Source organism: Neolamprologus brichardi, chromosome 22 (assembly GCF_056152115.1).
Source record: "Neolamprologus brichardi isolate AB-2024 chromosome 22, ASM5615211v1, whole genome shotgun sequence".
Taxonomy (NCBI): domain Eukaryota; kingdom Metazoa; phylum Chordata; class Actinopteri; order Cichliformes; family Cichlidae; genus Neolamprologus; species Neolamprologus brichardi.
The window spans coordinates 23891276-23912489 of record NC_142124.1 but is presented as its reverse complement, the minus strand read 5'-3'; the positions used below and the strand labels follow the sequence as shown (position 1 = coordinate 23912489).

Here is a 21214-nt window from a genome sequence, read left to right as displayed (position 1 = left end):
GTGCATCATTGTGAGTGTTGTGTATATCCCTCCTCTGCTAAGGAGGAGGCTGCACTGAAGGAGATGTACGACATGATCAAGGAGCACGAAAATAAACACCCAAACGCTGCTGTAATTGTTTATGGGAAACTCATTGTAATCTCAGGAAAACTATGCCTAAACTGCATCAGTTTGTTATCTTCCCCACCAGGGGAAATAAAACACTGGATCACTGCTACAGCAATATCAGAAACGCCTTCTCAGCTGAACCAAAACCTAATTTCGGAAAGTTTGACCACCTGGCAATCCGGCTAAAACCCACCTATAACAAAAAGCTCAAGACAAACCCAGTCACAGTCAGTACTATTAACACCTGGACTGACAGTGCAAAAGCCAGCCTGCAGGGCTGCTTAGAGACCACAGACTGGAGCATCTTCAAAGGAGCAGCATCTTGTGGACAACTTTCTTGTCTATGGTGAGGAAAACGGCCTCATCTTCAATACGGACAAGATCAAGGAATTGATACTGGACTTCACGAAGAACCCCCCTCCCCTGCAGCCTCTTATGTCAACGTGACAGAGGTGGAGAGGGCCAACGGCCACAGATTTCTGGGGCTGGAGGTTGCATCAGACCTGAGCTGGACTCTCAACACCACAGCAACAGTGAGAAAAGCCCAACAAAGGCTTTATTTCATTCAGCTGCTCAGGAAAGCAGCCAAATGACACAAAACAAAACAGAAACCCCCAGGAGTCCAAACACAAAATGTTCACAAAGGCAGTGGAGCTCGAAAAAACAGAGTCCAAAACATAGTTCAGAGGGGCAACCCGGAGGCCAATCAGCACAACAGTCCATCACTGAACAGTTCTGGAAGCCGACTATGCCGAAGGCAGCGGCAGCATAGAAGCAGTTCAGGAGGCTGACCACTACATCAATGGAGGCGACGGAGCAGATCAGGAGGCCTACCCGGCGGGCGGTGATGCTGGCGACATCCTTCAGGAGGCCTGCCACGGTTCCGGTGGCAGCAAAACAGTTCAGGAGGCCGCCCATGATGGCGAAGACGCCCAGCTAATGGCCTGGAAAGTGGCCAGTGCCGACGAGGTTCTGGCAAATGACATGGACGTGCAGACTGAGCAGAAACTGATGGTGGCGTGGCAGCTGCAGGACCAGACAAGGCAGGACCAGACGAGGCAGGACCAGGACCGTTCAGCAGTGAAGATAGGCTGCTGAATGGGCCCCTCGGACCCTCCAGCAAAGGCAGACAACTGGAAGGGCCCCTTGGACCCTCCAGTGGAGGCAGATGGCTGGACAGGCCCCTCAGACCTTCCAGCTGGAACGTAAACTGGCAGGTGCAGGGACTTCCGGCAGGATCAGAACGGAACCAGCAGGCTCAGATACCTCTGGCAAACACAAAGCAGGCTGGAGCTGCGCAGGGCTTTTACTCTGCTCTGGCAACGACAGCAGGGTGCAGTCCTCAGCTGGCTTCTTAGCCTCCAGGTGTCCAGAGTCGGCTAAGAGTTGAAACTCAGTCTCTGGGGAAGCCATGGAGAAAGTTGCTGTCTCCAAGCAGGCCACCTTTTGAGGAACCGAAATAGTCTTAACAGGTTTGTCTCTCTGCTTTGAATTAGTGGTTGCAAAACAGTCCTTTACGGATTGTATTGACATAATTTGCTGTACAGGAGGAGCAGATGAAGGTGATCGCTGAATAGGTGGTGGAGTAAATAGCCGAACTGATGGCTGAGCTAATGCATGACCTGCAACCTGAGCAGGTAACTGAGCAAGAAACTGAACAGGCCATGTTTCTGGCGTCACTACAGCATTTCTGCCTGCTGTAAAGTGGAGAGATCTACTCAAGGCTTTACTTATTTTCTAATGTGTGCCTCCTCAACTTTTCTGTCCTCTTTTCTCCAGTCTGTGATCCGGAAAGGCTATGCCATTTTTAAGGATGCTTTAATTCCTAAAACAAATGTGGGAATTGCCAGAGGAGAAATTATTGAGAATACTACGCTGTTTCCTTTGCAAAATCGTTTTTAGCTTTGAAAAGAAGTGTGGCACACACGGACAACAATTTGTTCCCGCTGAATATAAAAACTTACTGTCCTCTGCTGCTGGATTCTCTTTTTTCATCATGTGGGCTCAGCCTAGAGAGAAAACAGAAAACACGGTGACCTGTGTGTGTGCGTGTTGGTGTAAAGACAAGGTGAGTCTTGTTTCCATTGAAAATCTTCATAGTGTAAGTGATCTGTCAAGTTTTAAAAATGGAAACTCACTGCAAGGACAGAACAGTCATATTGATGCCAGAGCTCAGAGAAGAAGAGCTTGACACATTTGATCTGAGAGGAAGGCAACAGCAACTAATGTAACCACACGTTACAACCAGGGTTTGCAGAAGATCGTCTTTGAACTCCCCAACACGCCCAGGCTTAAAGCTGAACTCATTTCATTTAAAATTTCCTCTTTATTTATGTACAAAAAACATACAGATCCAGCATCTAAAGCAGCTGGCCTCCTGCTAGGAAGGACACTGTTGGAGTGAGACTTTTAAAAGCATCTTAGACTGAAAAAACTCATCAGCTGATGAGCTAACTTTTCCTGCTGTCTGCGCTGTTCTGGAGTGACTTTGTCACATTTGTTATTTGAGACACCCACCTTACATTCATCCTGCACCTGTGCAGTCTTGACAGAAGGGGACATTAAATCAAAATGTTCTTGTTTTCATTACTGCTGAGATGTCCCTTTTGATGTGAAATAATGTGGTACATGTTCTACTGTGAAATATCAACCTGCCACCCACAATTCATACTCACAATACATCAGGAAGTCTGTCTACAGACACAAACAAACTTCTACCTGTGTGTTTGTGTGTGTGTTTTCTTTCTTTCTTACAGTTTTTTCTGAATGCTTAAACCCTAACTGTGATTCTTATAGCACAATTCCTAAAACTATTAATCCTTATAGCAAAACCACTCACTGAGTTTGCAAATCTAAAAGCACAAACACTGCTTTGCACTCAGTTTGCAATTTTGTAACACACACTTTGCAAAACTGTAGGCACAACTCACTGCTTACACTCAATTACCAAATTTCCAACACACTCCTAGCAAAATTATACACATGTATGGCTATCATTAACACTATTTTGCCAACTGTCTGGCACACTTTCACTTGTGAAAACTTTTTTAGATAATTAGTTCACTTTGCAATCAGCCTAAGCACTATAATACAGGTAAGCTCTGTGTGTGGAGTACAATGGAGGGAGCAGGAAGAGTGAGAAGTAGAGGAGGCCGAGGAAGAGGACGTGGAGGTGAAGAAGTAGGATGAAGAGGACGACAAGGACAAGGAGGAGCAAGAGGAGGATGAGAAGGGGGGAGAGGAGGACGAGGAGGGGGGAGAGGAAGGGTAAGAAGAGTAAGAAATAGAATTGCTGATGACATCAGAGCTACAATAGTGGACCATGTAATCAACCGTGGAATGACCCTGAGGGAAGCTGGCCAACGGGTTCAGCCTAACTCGAGCCACTACTCTGTAGCAAGCATCATAAGGACATTTTGAAATGAGAATCAGTTAGTACAGTCACTTTGCACTAAGATTTGTAGCACAACAATACCATAGATGTAAAAATACTGAAATTGTTACTTTACAGAATTGCTAGACGACCAGATGCTGGGGGCAGAGGAAGCATGTTCACTGCAGAACAAGAAACCCATATAGTCAATATGGCGATTGCAAATAATCCTATACTTGGAAATAAACACTTATGTTTGTTTTGATGTGTGTGAATAATAGTACTTGAAGTTAACTGACATAGCCTACCTTGTGCACAGAGAAAGCAAAAGCCAGATGTGTTTTTTATTCATACCATCAGTGTGCAGTTAGCGCATTGTGTGCTTAGTAGATGATGGCTTGTGTGTACTGTTTGATACGAAAACACCATTTTTACGAAGGTGTGAAGAGTTAATCTAGCTGTGTTCGCTTTTGCAAGAGAACTACAATGTTTTGATAATTGGGTGACAGGTTTTCTTATTTGTGTGTAGAGTTTTGCAAAAATAGCCAATAGTTACAAAAAATGTGCTTAAGCAATCAGAAAAAACTGTAATGGGAGAGCCAGCTTAAGTCCTATGGAGGAAAAAAGGATCACAAAAAGTCATTTCCATTATTTTCCAGTAGCTGTGTTTGCAGAGTACACAGGAAAGGTTATCTGTGCAGTTATGCTGTTATGCACAGGTGCCGTTTGTAAAGTGAAACACGCTGAAATTAACGGCAACATTTCTCCACATTTAGCTCAAATCCTTAAAAAACATGTTTTTTTCGAGTCTTTTTTTTTTTTACAACATTTAGTAAAATATTTGTAACTTTTTATATTTAAAACACAATTTTAAATGTTAAATCTAAATGTTTTCTGTCAGCACTCTCACTCTAACCCAACAGAGCTTTGGATTAACTGATGGCTGTTCAGGAAACTTTTAGAACAACCTGATAATAATGTATTACTCATTATGTTTATTTGGGGTTTAATGCAACTGCAATTAAAACATTTATGATCGTAGTAATTAAACCAGCAGCCTGTGGTTTACTTGGGCATGCTAACCTCTGTGCTTTGTCCTACTTTACTCTGCCTACATTTGCATTGCAGGTTAGAAACAGCCTTGAAACGTGTGTGAACTTGTGGCTAAAGATAAATATCAGTACACACAAAACTTCTACATACTTTGCTGCCATCTCAGCATACTGACACAAACATATGGGCAGAAATCTGTGCCATCAGAAACTTAATTTTAATATGTTAAATTTGAATTTGAATTGCTCAGATTGAATGTGAATTGTAACTTGAATAAATGCTTTTAAAAACTGAATATGAATTAGCCTAATTTGAAATTCAATTTTTTGGTTTGAAAATGATCATCACTAAACTGAAATTGACTTTTATAGTTTGAAAATGAATGTATGTATTACATGTATAAGAACAAGCGTCATGTTAACAAATGATAGCTGTACAGTAACTTTTATGCTTATTGTAGCTGTTAGCTAAAAACGCTAACTTAGCGTAGTTTGCCCTGAATTCAGCTTTGACAAACAAATATGATCGACTGTTTCTAGTAGAATTCCAAAGTTGTCATCTTGTACCCTGTCAGAGCCCTGTATGCTTGCAGAGACCCCTACAGTAGGGAAACATGCAAAACGGTGTCCAAACCTTTGTATTTTAGCTTTATTTATGTCTTACACAGCATCCCTTATACATGTAATACATTTATTACCAACCTGAGAGTTTATCCGCTGGTCATTCGACATGATGAATGACTTCTGAAGTCTTAATTCAGCTCAAGACGCTGTAGATTCCCGTCAGTAACACTTTCGGTCCGCTAGTAAAACGTAGTTCTATTAATCTGCGCTGGATTACTCTTGAACCGGAACCGGATGTAAGTTCCAAAAAACTGAATTTTGGAACTGAAATTGAATTGTAGAACTGAAACTGAATAGTGAGAAGTGAATCTGAAATTATTCGAGAGCTAAATTTTTAAAGGATAAAATACAATTACAAAGCAAATGAATTCATTTTCAAACTATAAAATTCAATTTCAGTTTAGTGATGATCATTTTCAAACCAATAAATTGAATTTCAAATTAGGCTAATTCATATAACTTATTCAAATTCAGTTTCCGATGGCACAGATTTCTGCCCATACAAACACAGACCACATAATTGTTGCAATGTCACTTCATGAAAAAGCCTCACTAAAACAAAAGTGGGAGGAGTCATGAGCGAGTATCGCAGTCATGTACAAGTTCTGAATTTGGTTTAAGCTGTGTACTAGAATACATTGAGTTTACATTCTTAAATACAGGAACTCTCTTATAACCTTATGGGTAGTTTTGCTTGATATTCCAAAATAAAAGTAAAATATTGGGATTTTTTTTTCCAAAATGCTTCAAATAACCTTTCTTTTCTATACACCAAACACAAAAGAGGAACATGCACGAGGGTGATTGATGCATGCGGAACAGGTTGTAATTCAACATGACAAAACCAACAGCATTTAAAAAGAGAGAGAGAGAAGAAGAAAAAAGCATTTGTCATTCTGTACATGCTGCCTTTGTTATTTTTGTAATACCGATTTATTATCAAACCGGATTCACTACTGTTCTTTGCATGCACGAACAAACTGCCCTTTTGAAACGGACTCAAAATGCCGACATAGCAACTGCAGTAATGTAGGCGCACACACAGTTTGCGTCATTGCCTTACTGATACAATGACATCACAGCTGCGTATGTGCCCGCTGCAAAGAGGTCAAAGATTCAGAGAAGCAAACTGCCGAGTATGCACCAACAATAAAATATTATTACTTTATTTTATTTGCATTGTCACGGTCCTATTAGATGCATTCAGTGTAATTGTGATTTATTGGTCATGTCAGAACTGTGTGCAGATTTGAATACAAAGTGTTGAATCACCGTGAATTTCACTTCTCAGGGCGTCGTTCACCAGCAACAGCAGCAGCAAAACAACGAACCACTGCAGGAATCGTTTCAAATATAACCTAAAGCACAATTCGTTTTTACTCTTTTCCCTTTTCTAAACGATCAATATTGAGATGCAACAGTTATTAGCGATAAAATGTTCAGAGAATTAACTGCAAAAAGCTGCAAGAGCCCTAACCACACGGGCGCATAGCAGTAACACTCTTAACTTCCACTATATCCTACTTTAAACACTGTTTCCGTGTGGCTTCGTTGTCTTTTATAATGTCTTAGAAAAGTTTTTCACCCGTTAATGTTAAGGGTTTTCTTTTGTTTTGTTTTTTTTCCTGATTCGCTGGAGTTTTTTCATGTTTCCCCTTTCCCGTGTATCCTCACATTCTTTGGCCGCCTTCGGATCAAAGAGTTTCTATAAAAAGCAAGAGAAGTCACCTCTCCTCCACACGTCTTTTGTAGTACTTGTGGCGGCATTCTATTTTAAAGACAATTCACAAAGAAATGGTTACTAAATCTCACTTTATTTTGTTTTTTGAATACACATCTTAAATATTCATCAGGATCAGGTTGACGTCATGTCGTGTTTAACCTTTACCGGCATTAACTATCTTGTTATGACAGCTCTTTGGCTGGAGCACAGAAATGGGATGGGGCTTTATTCCAGGAAACCTGACATAGAGGACTGGAGCTATAAAGCCAGCCTTTTCATCCACTCCAGCTTCAGTCTTAAACCTTCCTCAACTTCAGCTGTCAGGTTAAGCGCTTCACTCTGAAATCATGGCCAAGGACATGACTCTGCTGTGGGGCTCCGGATCTCCTCCCTGCTGGAGGATAATGATCGCTCTGGAGGAGAAGAACCTGCAAGGATACAACCAAAAACTGCTGTCCTTTGAGAAGGGGGAGCACAAGTCAAAGGAAGTCATGGACATTAACCCCAGGGGTCAGGTAGGTTCATATCACACTATGTAAACACTCTCATATCTGAAATCTGCATTTGTTTTCCTGAATTGGAGTAAATGGAGTATTCACTTGGCATTCACAAATTAGAACACTTGAACCAAACAAAGTTTTTTATGGTTTTCCTTGCACTGTCTCTTAAAGCTTCCTGCCTTCAAATGTGGGGACAAAATCATCAATGAGTCATGCGGTGCATGCTTCTTCTTAGAGGTGAGAACTCTGAATCTGGCCCTACTTGAAATGCTATGTTGCCATGGAGTTCCTAGGTAGCAGAGCTGCTTGTGATTATATTTTTAACAGTGCATTGTAAAAACAGACACACTATACCACAGATGTAAAGAACGAGAGCGTCTTGCTGTTTTTTTCCCCCCAACAGTCCAAGTACAAGTCACAGGGAACCAAGCTGATCCCCGACTGCGATGCGGAACAAGCATTGATGTTCCAGCGTGTGTTTGAGGTTAACACATTCGGAGACAAAATGGGTATGTTAGTTCGGAGATGCAGAATATGTCTCAGTTTTGTTTTGCCGTGCAGTGACATAACTGTTGAAACCTGAACTTCCTTCATCACAGTGTGTGTACCCCAAACTACATTAGAACCACAGGGATTTAGTGAGTCTGTAAAGGATATATCAAGGCTGCTAAATCTCTTTCTGTGTGACCTGGCTGATGCTGTCATTCAGAGGTCTGTGCTCTGGGATTTTGAACTGCTGAACTTGGCAACACCACACTAACAACTGTCACTTGTCTTCAGCAACCAACCCTCCTCAGCCTCCCCTTGAGACCTTTAGTTGTTCAAAACACACTGCAGACACTAATGATCTGTGCATTCACATAATTAAGCCATAAGAAATCCCTTAGTCCATTTCTCTGGTGAGCAACTCTCATAACAGAGACTGGTGTTAACAGGTCACATGTTAATCCCACCAGTGATCACATGCTCAGACTAGCTTTGCATGTAAAGTCACTTGTTTGTCATGAGATTTGGTACTTGTAAAATTCCCTGCTGGTGTGTGGGTAGATTTTATTTAGGTTTTGTAGAGATACACTTTAATAATTGTATGTCAGGTTTTGTTGGCTTATTTTTTTGTGTGTTATATTTTTCTAGCAAATGTTATCTACTACAACTGGAAGGTCCCAGAGGGAGAGAGACACGAATCTGCCATTAAGAGAAACAAAGAAGCTTTGACCGCTGAGGTCAAGCTTTGGGAGGGATACCTGCAGAAGGTATGTGAATGACGTGTATGCCTACAGTCTGTCGTGCTAAACTAAAACTCAGAATATTTCCACCAGTTTTTTCTAAAACAATTTTTAAAAATGAGGTATAATAACAAAAGGTTTTGAAATGGTGTGCATTAACAGCATTAACACTGCTATCCTGGTTAGCAAGCTGTAAAAGAACAATTTAGCTCTTCAGACTTTGGCCCTTAAGGGTGTTACACAAAATTTTATGTGTTAATTATTGATCTTTAGACATCCATGTAGTTATACTTGAACAAGGCCAAGGTAGTTTGAATCAGTCTGCAGTGCTAATCTTCATGTCTGTAGAATAAAGCAAGCCTTATTCATCAAAGTCAATCTTGCCTTGGTTTTTAAGGAAACATAATCAATGCAGAACATTTATTAAGCCAGGCTATAACCCCCTGTGATGGCTATTTTTCTATTTTTATTTTACTTTGTGTGCTTTCTAGCTTTTTTTTTCAAATTTTTTCTTACATAACTACTTCTCCTTTTCCTTTTAGACATCAAGTGGTTTCCTGGCAGGAAAGAACTTTTCCCTGGCTGACGTGATTGTTTTTCCAGCCATTGCTTATCTCTACCGCCATGGGTAAGTGGACTAAATGACCAGAAACATCTCTTAGCAGCCTGGCTAGATGATTGGATGGAATAAAAATAGCAATGAACTCACTTCAGCTTTTTTCTTTCCTGTAGGCTTTCTGAAGAGCGGTACCCAAAACTGACAGAATACTATAAAAATCTGATGAACAGACCCAGCATCAAAGCCACCTGGCCTCCTACTTGGAAGGAGACACCAGGACAGGACATACTTAAAGACATCTGAGATTCAGATGCTCTTTGGTTAACCAGCTAACGTTTTCATATTTTTTAACATCATTTGTTTCTGAAACTGTCTGATTCTCATTGTGATGTGAACAAAAAGCAATAAAAAAAGTTTCAGTTTTGTCTGCTTTATTAATATCATATTATTGACCACAAAAGACCCATTACAGTTTATTTTAGGTTTTCACACCTTTCACTGCAGATTTTATGTTTGGATGCACTTTTCAAAAAAACTGTCATGATCCTTTCTGCAACTTCTGCAGAGAAAGAGAGACAGCTCACTAGACTCAGCTAAATAATTGTTTCTGAATCATTTTTATTCAGATTGTAAATATTTCTTTTCATAATGGACTCAAGCAAAGAACCAGCAACGATCTCAAATTAAGAGCAACTTGATTTATTGGGTTCACCATGGGGATTTTGCTAAAGAGAATATTTACTGGGAGAGTGAGTATTTTCTCTTTTTCTTTGGTTATAGACTATCAATTCTATCAAGGTTTAGAAAATTCAGGGCCCATAAATACTCCGTTGACCTAAAAGGGAGTTGTTTCCTTTTCCTCTTTTTAATGTGTCTCTTATGAGCCAGCAAGTTTCAAACCAGGTACAGAGAAGACCCCCATCACAAATGATGGCATTTGATTTCCAAAACATTTAGAGCCATTTACAGATGTGCATCTTTTGGACTTGGTTAAAGAGGGATGTGATCACTAAAACTGTGTGAAATGTCTTATCCACTGCCCTGTTTGTCTGGGAGGTTGGAGTGGCTTCACCTGTTGAACCGGTTTTAAAACCTTTTCCCCTGAACAATGTTTGTTTTCCCCAAACAAGAAGGAGCTCATGACCATTTCTATTCCTATTATCCAGGCTTCATTTAGGCACTATTGTCAGACGGCATAATATACATTTTACCAGCTTTATTTACCCATGAAAAAAAATATGATGCAGTCCAGTTAGTTAGTTAAACTCCAAGAATGTTTTAAAGACATTAGCTGGGACTAAAATAAGAGAACATATATCTATTCCGTCAGCTTCTCTTGGTTTTCTGTTAAATTGAGAATGAATTTTAAAATCCTTCAACTTATATAAAAGGTCTTAGATAGTCACGTATCATTTCATAGTTTCATACTATCCCATCATAACATTTTTTTCAGACTCCTGGTTTACTTGTCATTCCTACGGTATGCAAAAGTAGAACGGGTGGCAGCACCTTCAGCTTTCAGGGCCCTGCTCTGTGGAACCAGCTCCCAGTTTGCATTGGCTGTCACTGTTTGGTTGCTGTCATAGAACTGAAGGCTAAAATCAAATATGAGTGGTCAGCTTGTCAGCGTGCTTTTGACACTCTTAAAGCTATCTGGTTTCTCCCATTGTCCCAGGACCATGGTGACTGAAAGTGATACAGGGGCAGGTGGTGGCTTGCTTCAACTGTCACCCAAACCATAGATTCATATATAAAGAAAACATTGTGGCCCACGCTTCAATTAGAGCATGCTGTTCTTGAGTTCATACTCTTGGTTTTGTATGTTGCCTTCTACGTCCCCCCCCCCCCCCCTCCCCCCCAGTTACTTCAGACAGCAGGGTTGTTGGGTTAACTTAAACATGAATTTATTTACACTTTACAAAATCACTTGATTGTATTTGTAAGGAAGACTTAGCTCTACTGTAGAGGCAGAGAGGAAGTCATAACAATGATCAACACACATAATAGTCTATGAGTTTTCACTTCAGAAAATACCAACACAATATCATCTAAACTCTAAGTTTGTGTTCATGGTAGCTGTACATAAAGCTGGCTGTGCTTTTGAGAGAAGGACGTTGCATGTTAGTTTTTATATTTTACACAAGAGAGTTTCAGTTCAGTTCTTTTTTATTTCAATATATACATTCACCAACGTTTCATAAAATCATTCCATGCAGTTGTTTGAAAAGAAGTAGGCAGAAGTATATACTTATTTAGCCCCACCCCCTCAGGTTTACATCCTCATCATCTAAATTTGAACAACAAAAACGTATACAACGCCTTCAACTTAGAACATAACATCACAAAAAAAATATTTTCTCATGTTCAACTAAACTATATTTAGATTTGCTAATTTGCAGAAGAAAATAAACATCAGTTTGACTGCTGTCTTGGGTTAATTGCATTTTCTTCATTCTTATACTTATTTAAAATTTATTTTTTGAGTTTTATTTTAAACTGGTTTATATCACTACTGACCTTTATTTCTTCTTCTAACTCATTCCAGAATTTAACTCCCGCTATTGAAATAGACATCCTTTTCAATGTTGTTCTTACTCTTTGTAATTTTAAATTTTTGTGTTGAGAAACATCACATGGAAATTATTTGAGTATTACAAGTAATTTTAAGTGACACTATTAGAGTTACATTTTAAGTTTGATCAAGTTTAGTTTCAGCCAAATAATTGGTTTCATTTTTTCCAGTTACATTCCATTTAAACTTTATCATTTAAATGGATATAATTTGGATACAATGTATACAATTTGTAAAGAAAAGTTTGGCATATTTTCATTGGAAATTTCATTTAAAATCTGCATAGTGTAACTGATCTGTAAGTTTAACTCTTTCTGTCTGTAAGTTTAACTGTTTGACAACAGACTAGGCTACGGTGGCTCGTGAAGGATTACATTTCAGAATATGCAGTGTGTGGACAGATAATGTTCAAAAGGGGTTGCTTACATGCACAATTGTTTAAATACATATATTTTTGATTTTTAAAAGAAAACTAGTAATTCAGGTTAAATCCAGAAAACATGTTATGTTTATTAATCTGTTAAAGCCACACTTTTTGTAATTTGATGACAGCTGTACTTCCCGTGTCTAATTCGCAATGTTGTTAATTTTGTGTTGTTATATTGCCTGCTCATCCTAAAGTTACCAAAGTTACCACTGTTAAAAACAGTTTTTGGAGGTATCTATATGTGTGCACATATATGACTGAGATACGGTCAGCATGGGTTATCATTTATTTATTTATTTTATTTATTTATTTATTTTTTGCCTGTCCCATGTTTTTTTAGCCGTCAGAATTGATGTCTGAAAGCCAACAAAGATACTTAATGGATTTACTTTGCCAAGTGGATCATCACGGCCTTGCCGTTTTGGTCCATTTGATTGACCTTTGTTGTTATTATTTATTTTATTTTATTTTATTTTATTTTATTTTATTTTATTTTATTTTATTTTATTTTATTTTATTTTATTTTATTTTCAGTTGTCACAGACGGGACAGACATGACTGGGGGATAGGAAAGGGAGAAAGAAAGATGAAGGAACAAAACACAGAGAGGAAGAGGGACAGTGAGAAAGATCACCTGTTGAGAGAAAGAAAAGAGAAAAAGAGAAAACAAGTAAAAAGAGGGAGCAACATAATAAACACAGCACTATCGCATTAATCTAGCTAACAGTAAATAACAGTAAATACTAAATATTGAATGTTGTTATGCAGCACGCAGGACCGACAGCGCACAATGTGCTTTGAGGTAGCAGCCAAGAAAGGTGCAGTTTGTGTCTGTGTACACCTGTGTGCATACCTGTGTGTATCAGCGTGCTTGTATTCAAAAGGTTTCTCCACGTAACGATCTGCTAGATGGTCTGGGGAGCCATAGCCCCGTCCCCCAGGGCATGAAGCAGGTATGGAGGAGACTCAGGCCCCAGACATCCAGAGGCCCCAGAGTGCGAGAGCCCAAGGAGGACCACCAGGGGGACAACTGTGCCACCCTCCTGGGAAGAGCTGAGGAGAGCCCCAAACGAGAGGTCACCCAGCAGCCACTGAGCAGAAGCCAGAAGGGGCTGCAGTGGTGTGCCCGCAGGCTCTGCCCGCAGCGAGCTGTGCCAAAGCCACAGGCCCAGAGGCCGAAGAGGCCCGACCGAGCCACGGGCGCCACTAACGCACTGACGCCTGAGGCCACCGGCCACCAGCAGGGAGTGTGGTGAGGGGAGATAGTCCTGAGATGTTGCCAGAGAGGTGGAGTCTGAGATCCGACCTGACATATAGAAACAGACAAACAGGCACACGCAGACACAAACGTGCATTCCTACCCTTATGCACACATATACAAATACTCAGCACTCACACAATGTGTCCCCGAGTTGGAGACAAGCAGACCGCCCCCGGCCCTGCAGCAGCAGGGAGGCCCTGCATCCCAGATCCCAATTGGAGGCCAACACCTTCGTCCAGCCCCTCTGCCCCGATGGCTAACAGAAAACGGGGGTGTGGGAAGACCCTATACTTCCCTCCATCCGCTCATGTGTAGTGTTGCCACGTGTTGTTCTAGAGTGCATTTAAAAGGGGGATGGTGCTTCCTGCCAGAAAGCAGCATGGCCCCTCCCGAGAACTCCTAATGTCTACATGCATTGAGAGGTCGGCACTGGCGCCAGTGGGTTATCATTTGTACATAAAGGAAGGACACATGATCCCAATGTTTCCCTCTAACATGTCACTGCGGCAATTTCTATCTAAAAAGCCGTGGCAAGCAAATATGAGTTTTCAAAATTCTAACCAAGGCAAGAAAGAAAGATGGGACCAACAGAAGGCAAACAATTACCATCAACAAACCAAAACACCAAACAAAGGATCAAATCCGCATGTAAAGTAAGTGGGAGCAACTTTCACTGACCACACCTGAGATTGAAGGCTACTACCAGCTGGAGCACTAGAAAACCCACAGTGACAGGATTAAATCATAAACCTGCTCAAAAATCTATTCTAAGATGTCGAATACAGTGGGAAAAAAATAATGGAAAAAAAATTAATGTTGGTAAATTAATATCAAAGGAAGAGCTAATCAGCTGCAGATTAGCTGTGAGGTCACATTGATAACTTGCCGTGTTTCACTGCACTGCATTCCTCTGCAAAAAGCAGCCTTCCTCTCTTTTTAGCTTTTCTAAGCAGCTAGTCCTTTGTGTACACAAGCTGTTTTACTCATTCCAGATGTTCGACCCACTGTGTGTGGGTGATCAAAAATCAAAACAAAACAAAATTGGAATAATATCTTATCACTGTATGAGCCATGTTGCAATTGTAATTACATGTAGCCCTGAGCGTCAAAGAAAAACTGATGAGCACGGCAGTAGTTGGGCTTTAATGAAACAATTTATGATGCAGCTGTTCCACGCTCCCCAAGTGGCCTTCGTTCACATGTCGGGTAGGAAGGACTAAGAGCCAAGGAGACAAATCAAGTGTGTGCAAACTGAGAAATAGGAAAGGAGGTGAGACTGTGGTGCTCCAAGCTACTGAGTCAAAACTCTTTTACATTCATTTTAGTGCTGTGTTGGTTGTTCTGTTATACTCTTGTATGCGATTGTTTCCTGAGTGTTTCCTTTCTGATAATGTTATCAACTGTTATCAAACATAAAGATGTTTAAATTCTGACACAAAAAGGCAGAAAAACCTTAAACTGTGTAAGACACATAACAGCCAAACATGCAAGGTTTCTTGGGGGCAGGGCTATGACATTAACCACCTATGTTAACATTTCTTTGTGTGGGAATCTCCAGACATAACACCAGTCTGTCTTTCTACAGTTGGAGTCCTTTATATAATCATGTTGAAAGATACAATGATAAGAGTACAACATCACTGCCCTCTGCTGATGGATTCGCTTCATTCATCGGGCACTGCTCCCGTTAGTATCTGTGATTGCATTTCAGTTTGTGTGTTGTTTGTTCTTTGCATTTGGAAAAGTCAGTGTCTGAAAGTAAAGAGCAATAAACGAAATTCTGCAGTTTGCTACTTAAACAATTATACATGTTGTTTTTCAGTATGAACCCAAAATCAGCCTGTACACATGGGAGGCCAGCTTCATTTATGGAATATGGCAACAACCAAAGCTAGACACAATAATCCAAGCATATGATAAATTTTCACTTTGGTAAATGCCAACATAAAATTATCTAAACTCTAGTTGTAGGGCAGGTTATTGACTGTGCCAGAGATTGGCTGTGCAAATAGATCCGATTGCAAAAGTGCCCTTTGGATGGCTCAAAGGACCATTTTCTATTTGCTCAGCCTTTTCGTTAAATGTAGTCGTGTTTGATGAGTTTCATTTCCTCTGATGTTAAACGTTAAAGATGATAACACATTTGATCTCCGTTGGTCTTCTCTCCCTCCTCAGCTCTTCTTTATGTCAAGGTATGATGCACTATGCAATATCTTGTTATGACAGGGCTAAACATATGCAACTACCTGTTCATGTACCATTATGCTTCTTTTTTTTTTTTTTTAGCACTTTTGTGTGGTTAAATGTTTGTGATATATGAACAACTTCTTTGTACATGTAAATGTTTCCTTAAATATTTCCCTTTTCTGTTCTTCAGCATGTAATCCAAATATTCTGGAGAACATGGATTTCCCAGGAAATGACATAACATTTCTCTACTCCCCTGATGTTAACCACTGTCAGCTCCTGTGCACCCAGCACCCTTCTTGCCTCTTCTTTACCTTTATTCGTGCTGATTGGACCCATGATGACAGGTATGACTGGCACAAATGAGTTGCAATATATACACGTACTTATCCAGGTCCATCTTGCAGTGGCAGGTTGTAAGCTGCAGCAGTCTAAGCAACACCACCAAAGTGTTCCCAAACAAGGCGATAAGTTCCTTCCAAATGACCTTTCTCTGCACCGTATCTCTAAAGTTGAGCTGAACTAATTTCTGCTTCTTGTATCTGTGATCTATTCCTGATCCTGGGTGAGAGTGAGAAGTTAGATTGACAAAAATCAAAATCACCTTTGTGTTTGTTTCTCTTTCCTGGAACTCTTTCCCATGTTGCTTGTCTGTGTTTATTGTGCTATGGTGTGTTGATATCTGTGCATTCCTGTATTATCCTTTTGTGTTACACATTTCAATTTTTTTTTTCCTTGCTACCTAGCCTGACCTGTCTCCCCAATGTGATGTTTGTGTATTTTATGTACAGTCGGCAAGGTCTGTCATCTCGGTTGTGGGCAAAAGACCTGCAACTGACAAATAAAGGCTATCTCATCTCATCTCATCTCATCTTTCACCACAAAATTCAACAGACTGTGCTCTCCAGTTCCATGGCATATACTTTTTTGAGTGAGGAGGTTGATCCCCTTGAAGTTTGAACACACCATCCCTCCAGTCTGCCAATCCAGAGGCACTCTCCCCAACTTCCACAAGATGTTACAGAGCTGTCCCACACTGTATACCAGTATACTCACCCATGGTTACTGCCTCTCAGCGATGGCAACTTAAGATTTCACAGAGTTCAGCCAAAAGTCTAGACCCATATCCAGCTATAGGAAGCACTGTATGTCATGTTATTTCAGGATCTTTTATATATATGTTATATTGGTTGTACCATTGCTCCTTCTACTTGTCGGTCTCTGCAGGCACTTCCACTGCTACCTAAAGTCCACTCCCTCAGGAGATCCCAGTGCTCAGACTCCAGTACAGGGTGCCACTTCTGGTTTTTCTCTAAAATCCTGCAGCCCAGACCCACGTAGGCCATTAATAAACCATTTTAAAAATTAAGCAATTCATGAAGTATGTTCACCTCCAGTTTACCTTTCTTTATGCATGTTTCTATTGTTTGAAACAGAACCTTGCCTGTCTGAGGTGTATCAAAACATTGACTTTTATGGGGCAGACTACAGGACCTTGTTCACAGGTGACCACGAGGAGTGCCAGCGAGTGTGCACTCAGGACCCTGTGTGTCAGTTCTTCACTTTCGCACAAGATAATTTCTCAAATACTAAAATCAGGTAAATTTGAGTTAGGATAGTACATATGTTTCCATATTTATTCATTTATTTATTGTTTAACCACAAAAGATTTGTTGTTAACAAAAAGATTTGTCCTACACCTCTGCATTTCCCAAAGCTCAGCTTATTGCAGTCTTGCGTCACATCTTGTTTTTTCAAACTCCATGTCCATGTTTGTCCATGATATTTTGCACTCTAACATCTAAGGAGAATATGATTTCTTGTTCTGCTTAAGGTATAAGTGTCACCTTAAATTCAGTTGGACTGTACCAAGGACTCCTGTTATTGAAAGAAAAGCTGGTGTAACATCTGGATTCTCCCAAAAAACATACCAAACTCAGTACTTTGACAAAGGTACATAGACCGACTCATTGCTTCCGGCCAAGTTCCTGTTTGTTGCCTATGTGAGTTTTCCTAATGTGTTTCCTCTGTTAAATTTAGCATGTCAGAGAAAGCTTTTTCCAAACACTGACATCCCAGGAAGAGACATCAAGTCACTGCCTGCTGCCTCTCCTGAACACTGTCAGATTCTGTGCTCAACTCATCCGCGCTGCACCTACTTCACTTATAACAGGTTGTTGTCTGTGTTTCAGACAACGTCTCATCTGAGAGTGAAACAAATATCTTATGTGTTTTTCTTTTTCTTTCATGTCTAAAAGGCAGTTAGTGTAATAAAACTGTACTCAGGGGCAGCATTATAGCTCTACAGCTCTACAGCTCTACATTATATGTAAACATTTAGAACCTCTTATATATTTTGCTTTTAAAGCTTTTTGATTTTTTTGTTTGTTTTTTAGGAATACCTTTGATTGTCATCTGAAGGAAAACACACATGAAATGGTCACCAGGGAATCAGATACAGGCACTTCAGGGCTACCACACCGTTCCTGTCAGTTTGACAACAGTGAGTAGCGCAAATCAACCTTAAATGTTTTGTACAAACGTGTTTGTCGGCGAGCAGTTATTGAACTTCCTGATTTCTTATTCTTTGCATATTTTACATTCTTACACTTTATTGAATTTTTTTTTTATTTAACAGTAGACAAATAACTACAGGTATAATTACACAGTTACATAAATGTTATATATATATATATATATATATATATATATATATATATATATATATATATATATTAGGGGTGCAACGATACAACAAAATTCACGGTTCGGTTCGGTTCGATACTTTGGTGTCACGGTTCGATATTTTTTCGATACAAAAAAAATGTTCATGCCTTTTTATTAATTTGTCATTTATTAAATTTTCACGGCACATTCTGCACCACATCTCTGTGCGTTCATCATTTGTTTGAAGCCAGCTCACCTCCTGCAACCACTTTTCCGAGAATACGCGCTTCTTTTGTGGTTCGGACTCCTTCTGACATTTCTTTGGAGGTGGAGGAACATCACAGTAATTGCTTAAAGGAGCTTCTTCGACATCTTTAAGAGTTCTAAACAAATGTCTGTCCTCCTCCTTAAAATCTTATGTACGCAAACACGCGTTGCAACTTCTTATCTTGTGCGGGTTTTTATTTTGACAGCGAATGCGCACCTGCGGACCACTTATGTGCAGCCCTGGTTATTTAGCTCGTCATATTGCAGCCACAGAAATTCTTTTGTCCATGAAACCATAAAGCTGCACTTTCTTTTTGCCTTATAGTCTGATTTGTCATAACCTTTCCGTTTTGTCACTTCTTCACCCTGACCTGTCTTATTTGGCTCAGCAGAACTAAAATATATATCCTGCTGCTTTTACACACGCACTAACATAACGCTCAGCGATTCTCTGCGCGATCAACCTCTCACATGTTTAAGCTGCAGGAGATTTCACTTGTCATGTTTGCATAGTAAGCTAACGATTGATAAGACGATGTCAGAGGAATTGGTGCGCAAATTATCATCACTCACCAATCAGTACTGTCGCTTTCTATACACAGTTCACGCGATTGCAAAGTGAAAGCAAAAAACAAGCGCAAATTCAAACGCGATTTCAGTATGTCACATATTGACAGTGGCCGATGCCAATGACATAATTACCCAGCTACATTTCCGAAAGAATGCAAAAGCATTGACATATATTTTTCCTTCCTACGATAGGCCGACGGGCAGGGCAGAGATAGATTTTGGTAGCCCGACTGGAAAAAAGCCCCAGGACGTCGGGCTAGCGATTTTGCGAGCCCTGTATCTGATTGAGGAATCACTCATCTTTGGAAAAGAGAGTTTATTATGGAGAAATGTCTCTTTCCAAAATAAAAGCTATACTATACGCTTCTTCTGGGCTATATTCTCAGCAGCATATTAAACATATCAGGTCCCCATAAGGAGAATCATGTGCTAACGGCTGTCTAAATGACTCGGGTAAAGTTTGTAGCATGCGTGCTTGTTTTTGTCTGCTTCCACTTGTCTTTGCACTAGGATGATGTCGGAGTAAATGTGCAGTCATATTCGTTGTGTTCCCACTAGTGCTGTCAGCGTTAATCTGAAATGACGTTAAGGTCACAACACGGCAAATCTCCGTTAACGAGCTACCGCGGATCGCCTCATGAGTGGGGCTGGAAGACGTCAACACATTAACGAGCTAACTGCGCTAACACACTAGTTCCCACCAATTGAGCATTGCTGGCACATCCAACATACTGTTTTACTTTAGTCCATGACGCGCTTACCTTCAGGGTCATACGTCACATGAAAACCAAAATAGTTCCAAACGCCAGATCTGAATGAGGGTGGGGGAGGTTCAATTTGCCATGTTGCAACGAGCTTAACTTCTGTCTAGCTAGCTTGCCCTGCGCTCAGTGAATCTGTGTTCGACTACTCCGCCTAGGCTGCACTGTCGAGCGCAGATCCACTGAGCGCTCAACACAGACAGCATCGTCAGAAGGAAAGTTGATAAAATAAATTAAAAATGTTGTATCGTTCGATACATATGCGTACCGAACTGAAAGCACTGTATCGAACGGTTCGATATCGATACGAGTATCGTTGCACCCCTAATATATATATATATATATATATATATATATATATATATATATATATATATATATATATATATACAACATGGAATGTGAGACAATAAGTTTTTGGGCTTTGTTACAAAAAGGTAATATTGTTAAAGACACTGTAATTATGCACAAGAATATTTTATGTGTCCATCCCTTCAGCATAGTGACATGTGTTTCTGCTAACAGACTGGGCTGGAGTGGCTTATGAAGGAGTAGATTTCAGCGGTTCTGACATTCGCTATGAGCTGATGGATGATGCAGACACATGCCAGAAGACATGCACTGAGGACCCTCACTGCCAGTTCTACACCTACGTTGATGAAACCTTCTTTGATCGCAGTTATTGGTGAAGTATTACGAATACTTCTGTGCACACTTCAAACTAGCAATTCACATCACAACCAGAAACCACGTCACATTTATTAATCTGTTGTATTCACACTTTTTGTAATCTGATGACAACTATATCGCCAGTCTCTAATTTAAACTGTTGGATTTTGTACTGTAGGCGTCGCTGCTACCTGAAGCGTGTCATCACCATCCCTGCTCCTCCCAAAGTCACCAGACTCACCAATGTTGTGTCAGGTTTCTCCCTTAAAAACTGCACATAGAGGGGTCTACTTGTAACATATGTGAAATGAAGATGAAAGACTCCACAGCTCTCAGAGGGAGTTTTGTGGAGCCTAAAAAAATAATTTCAAACATGAGCTGTCTGTCTGACATGTTTATTAAACCATTTACTGTGCATCTAACAAGGGAAAGAAAAATAGATGGGACCAACAGGAGAAAACCACACTAATGGAGCTCTGAGAGTATTCGACCAACAAAACAAATCCAGTCCATGTGAATGATTCATTTGCAGCTGTTGACGTTGTATAATTAAAAATTAAAAAATGTTTTGGGAGATATTTCCTATTTTCATTGTCCTGCTTGAGCTAATGCAAATGTATGTACATATAAATATGAACTTTGCCAGTCTTGACTTTGTTTTGGACAAA

The 21214-nt window shown here is 40.2% G+C and overlaps 2 protein-coding genes across 2 annotated transcripts; both read left to right on the top strand.

The window, feature by feature from the left end:
* Window positions 1-7118: 7118 nt before the first annotated feature.
* LOC102789711 (glutathione S-transferase A-like) lies at window positions 7119-9589 on the top strand. Its single transcript, XM_006795183.3, has 6 exons — window positions 7119-7395; window positions 7552-7617; window positions 7784-7889; window positions 8515-8633; window positions 9149-9234; window positions 9339-9589. The coding sequence occupies exons 1-6, from the start codon at window positions 7228-7230 to the stop codon at window positions 9466-9468; spliced, it is 675 nt and encodes a 224-aa protein (XP_006795246.1). The 5' UTR covers window positions 7119-7227; the 3' UTR covers window positions 9469-9589.
* Window positions 9590-15511: 5922 nt separating this feature from the next.
* LOC102789712 (coagulation factor XI-like) lies at window positions 15512-21214 on the top strand. Its single transcript, XM_087835363.1, has 9 exons — window positions 15512-15617; window positions 15803-15959; window positions 16840-16949; window positions 17049-17211; window positions 17447-17565; window positions 17653-17785; window positions 18009-18115; window positions 20403-20562; window positions 20725-21214. Exons 1-9 carry the CDS (start codon window positions 15557-15559, stop codon window positions 20825-20827), a joined length of 1113 nt encoding a protein of 370 aa, XP_087691489.1. The 5' UTR covers window positions 15512-15556; the 3' UTR covers window positions 20828-21214.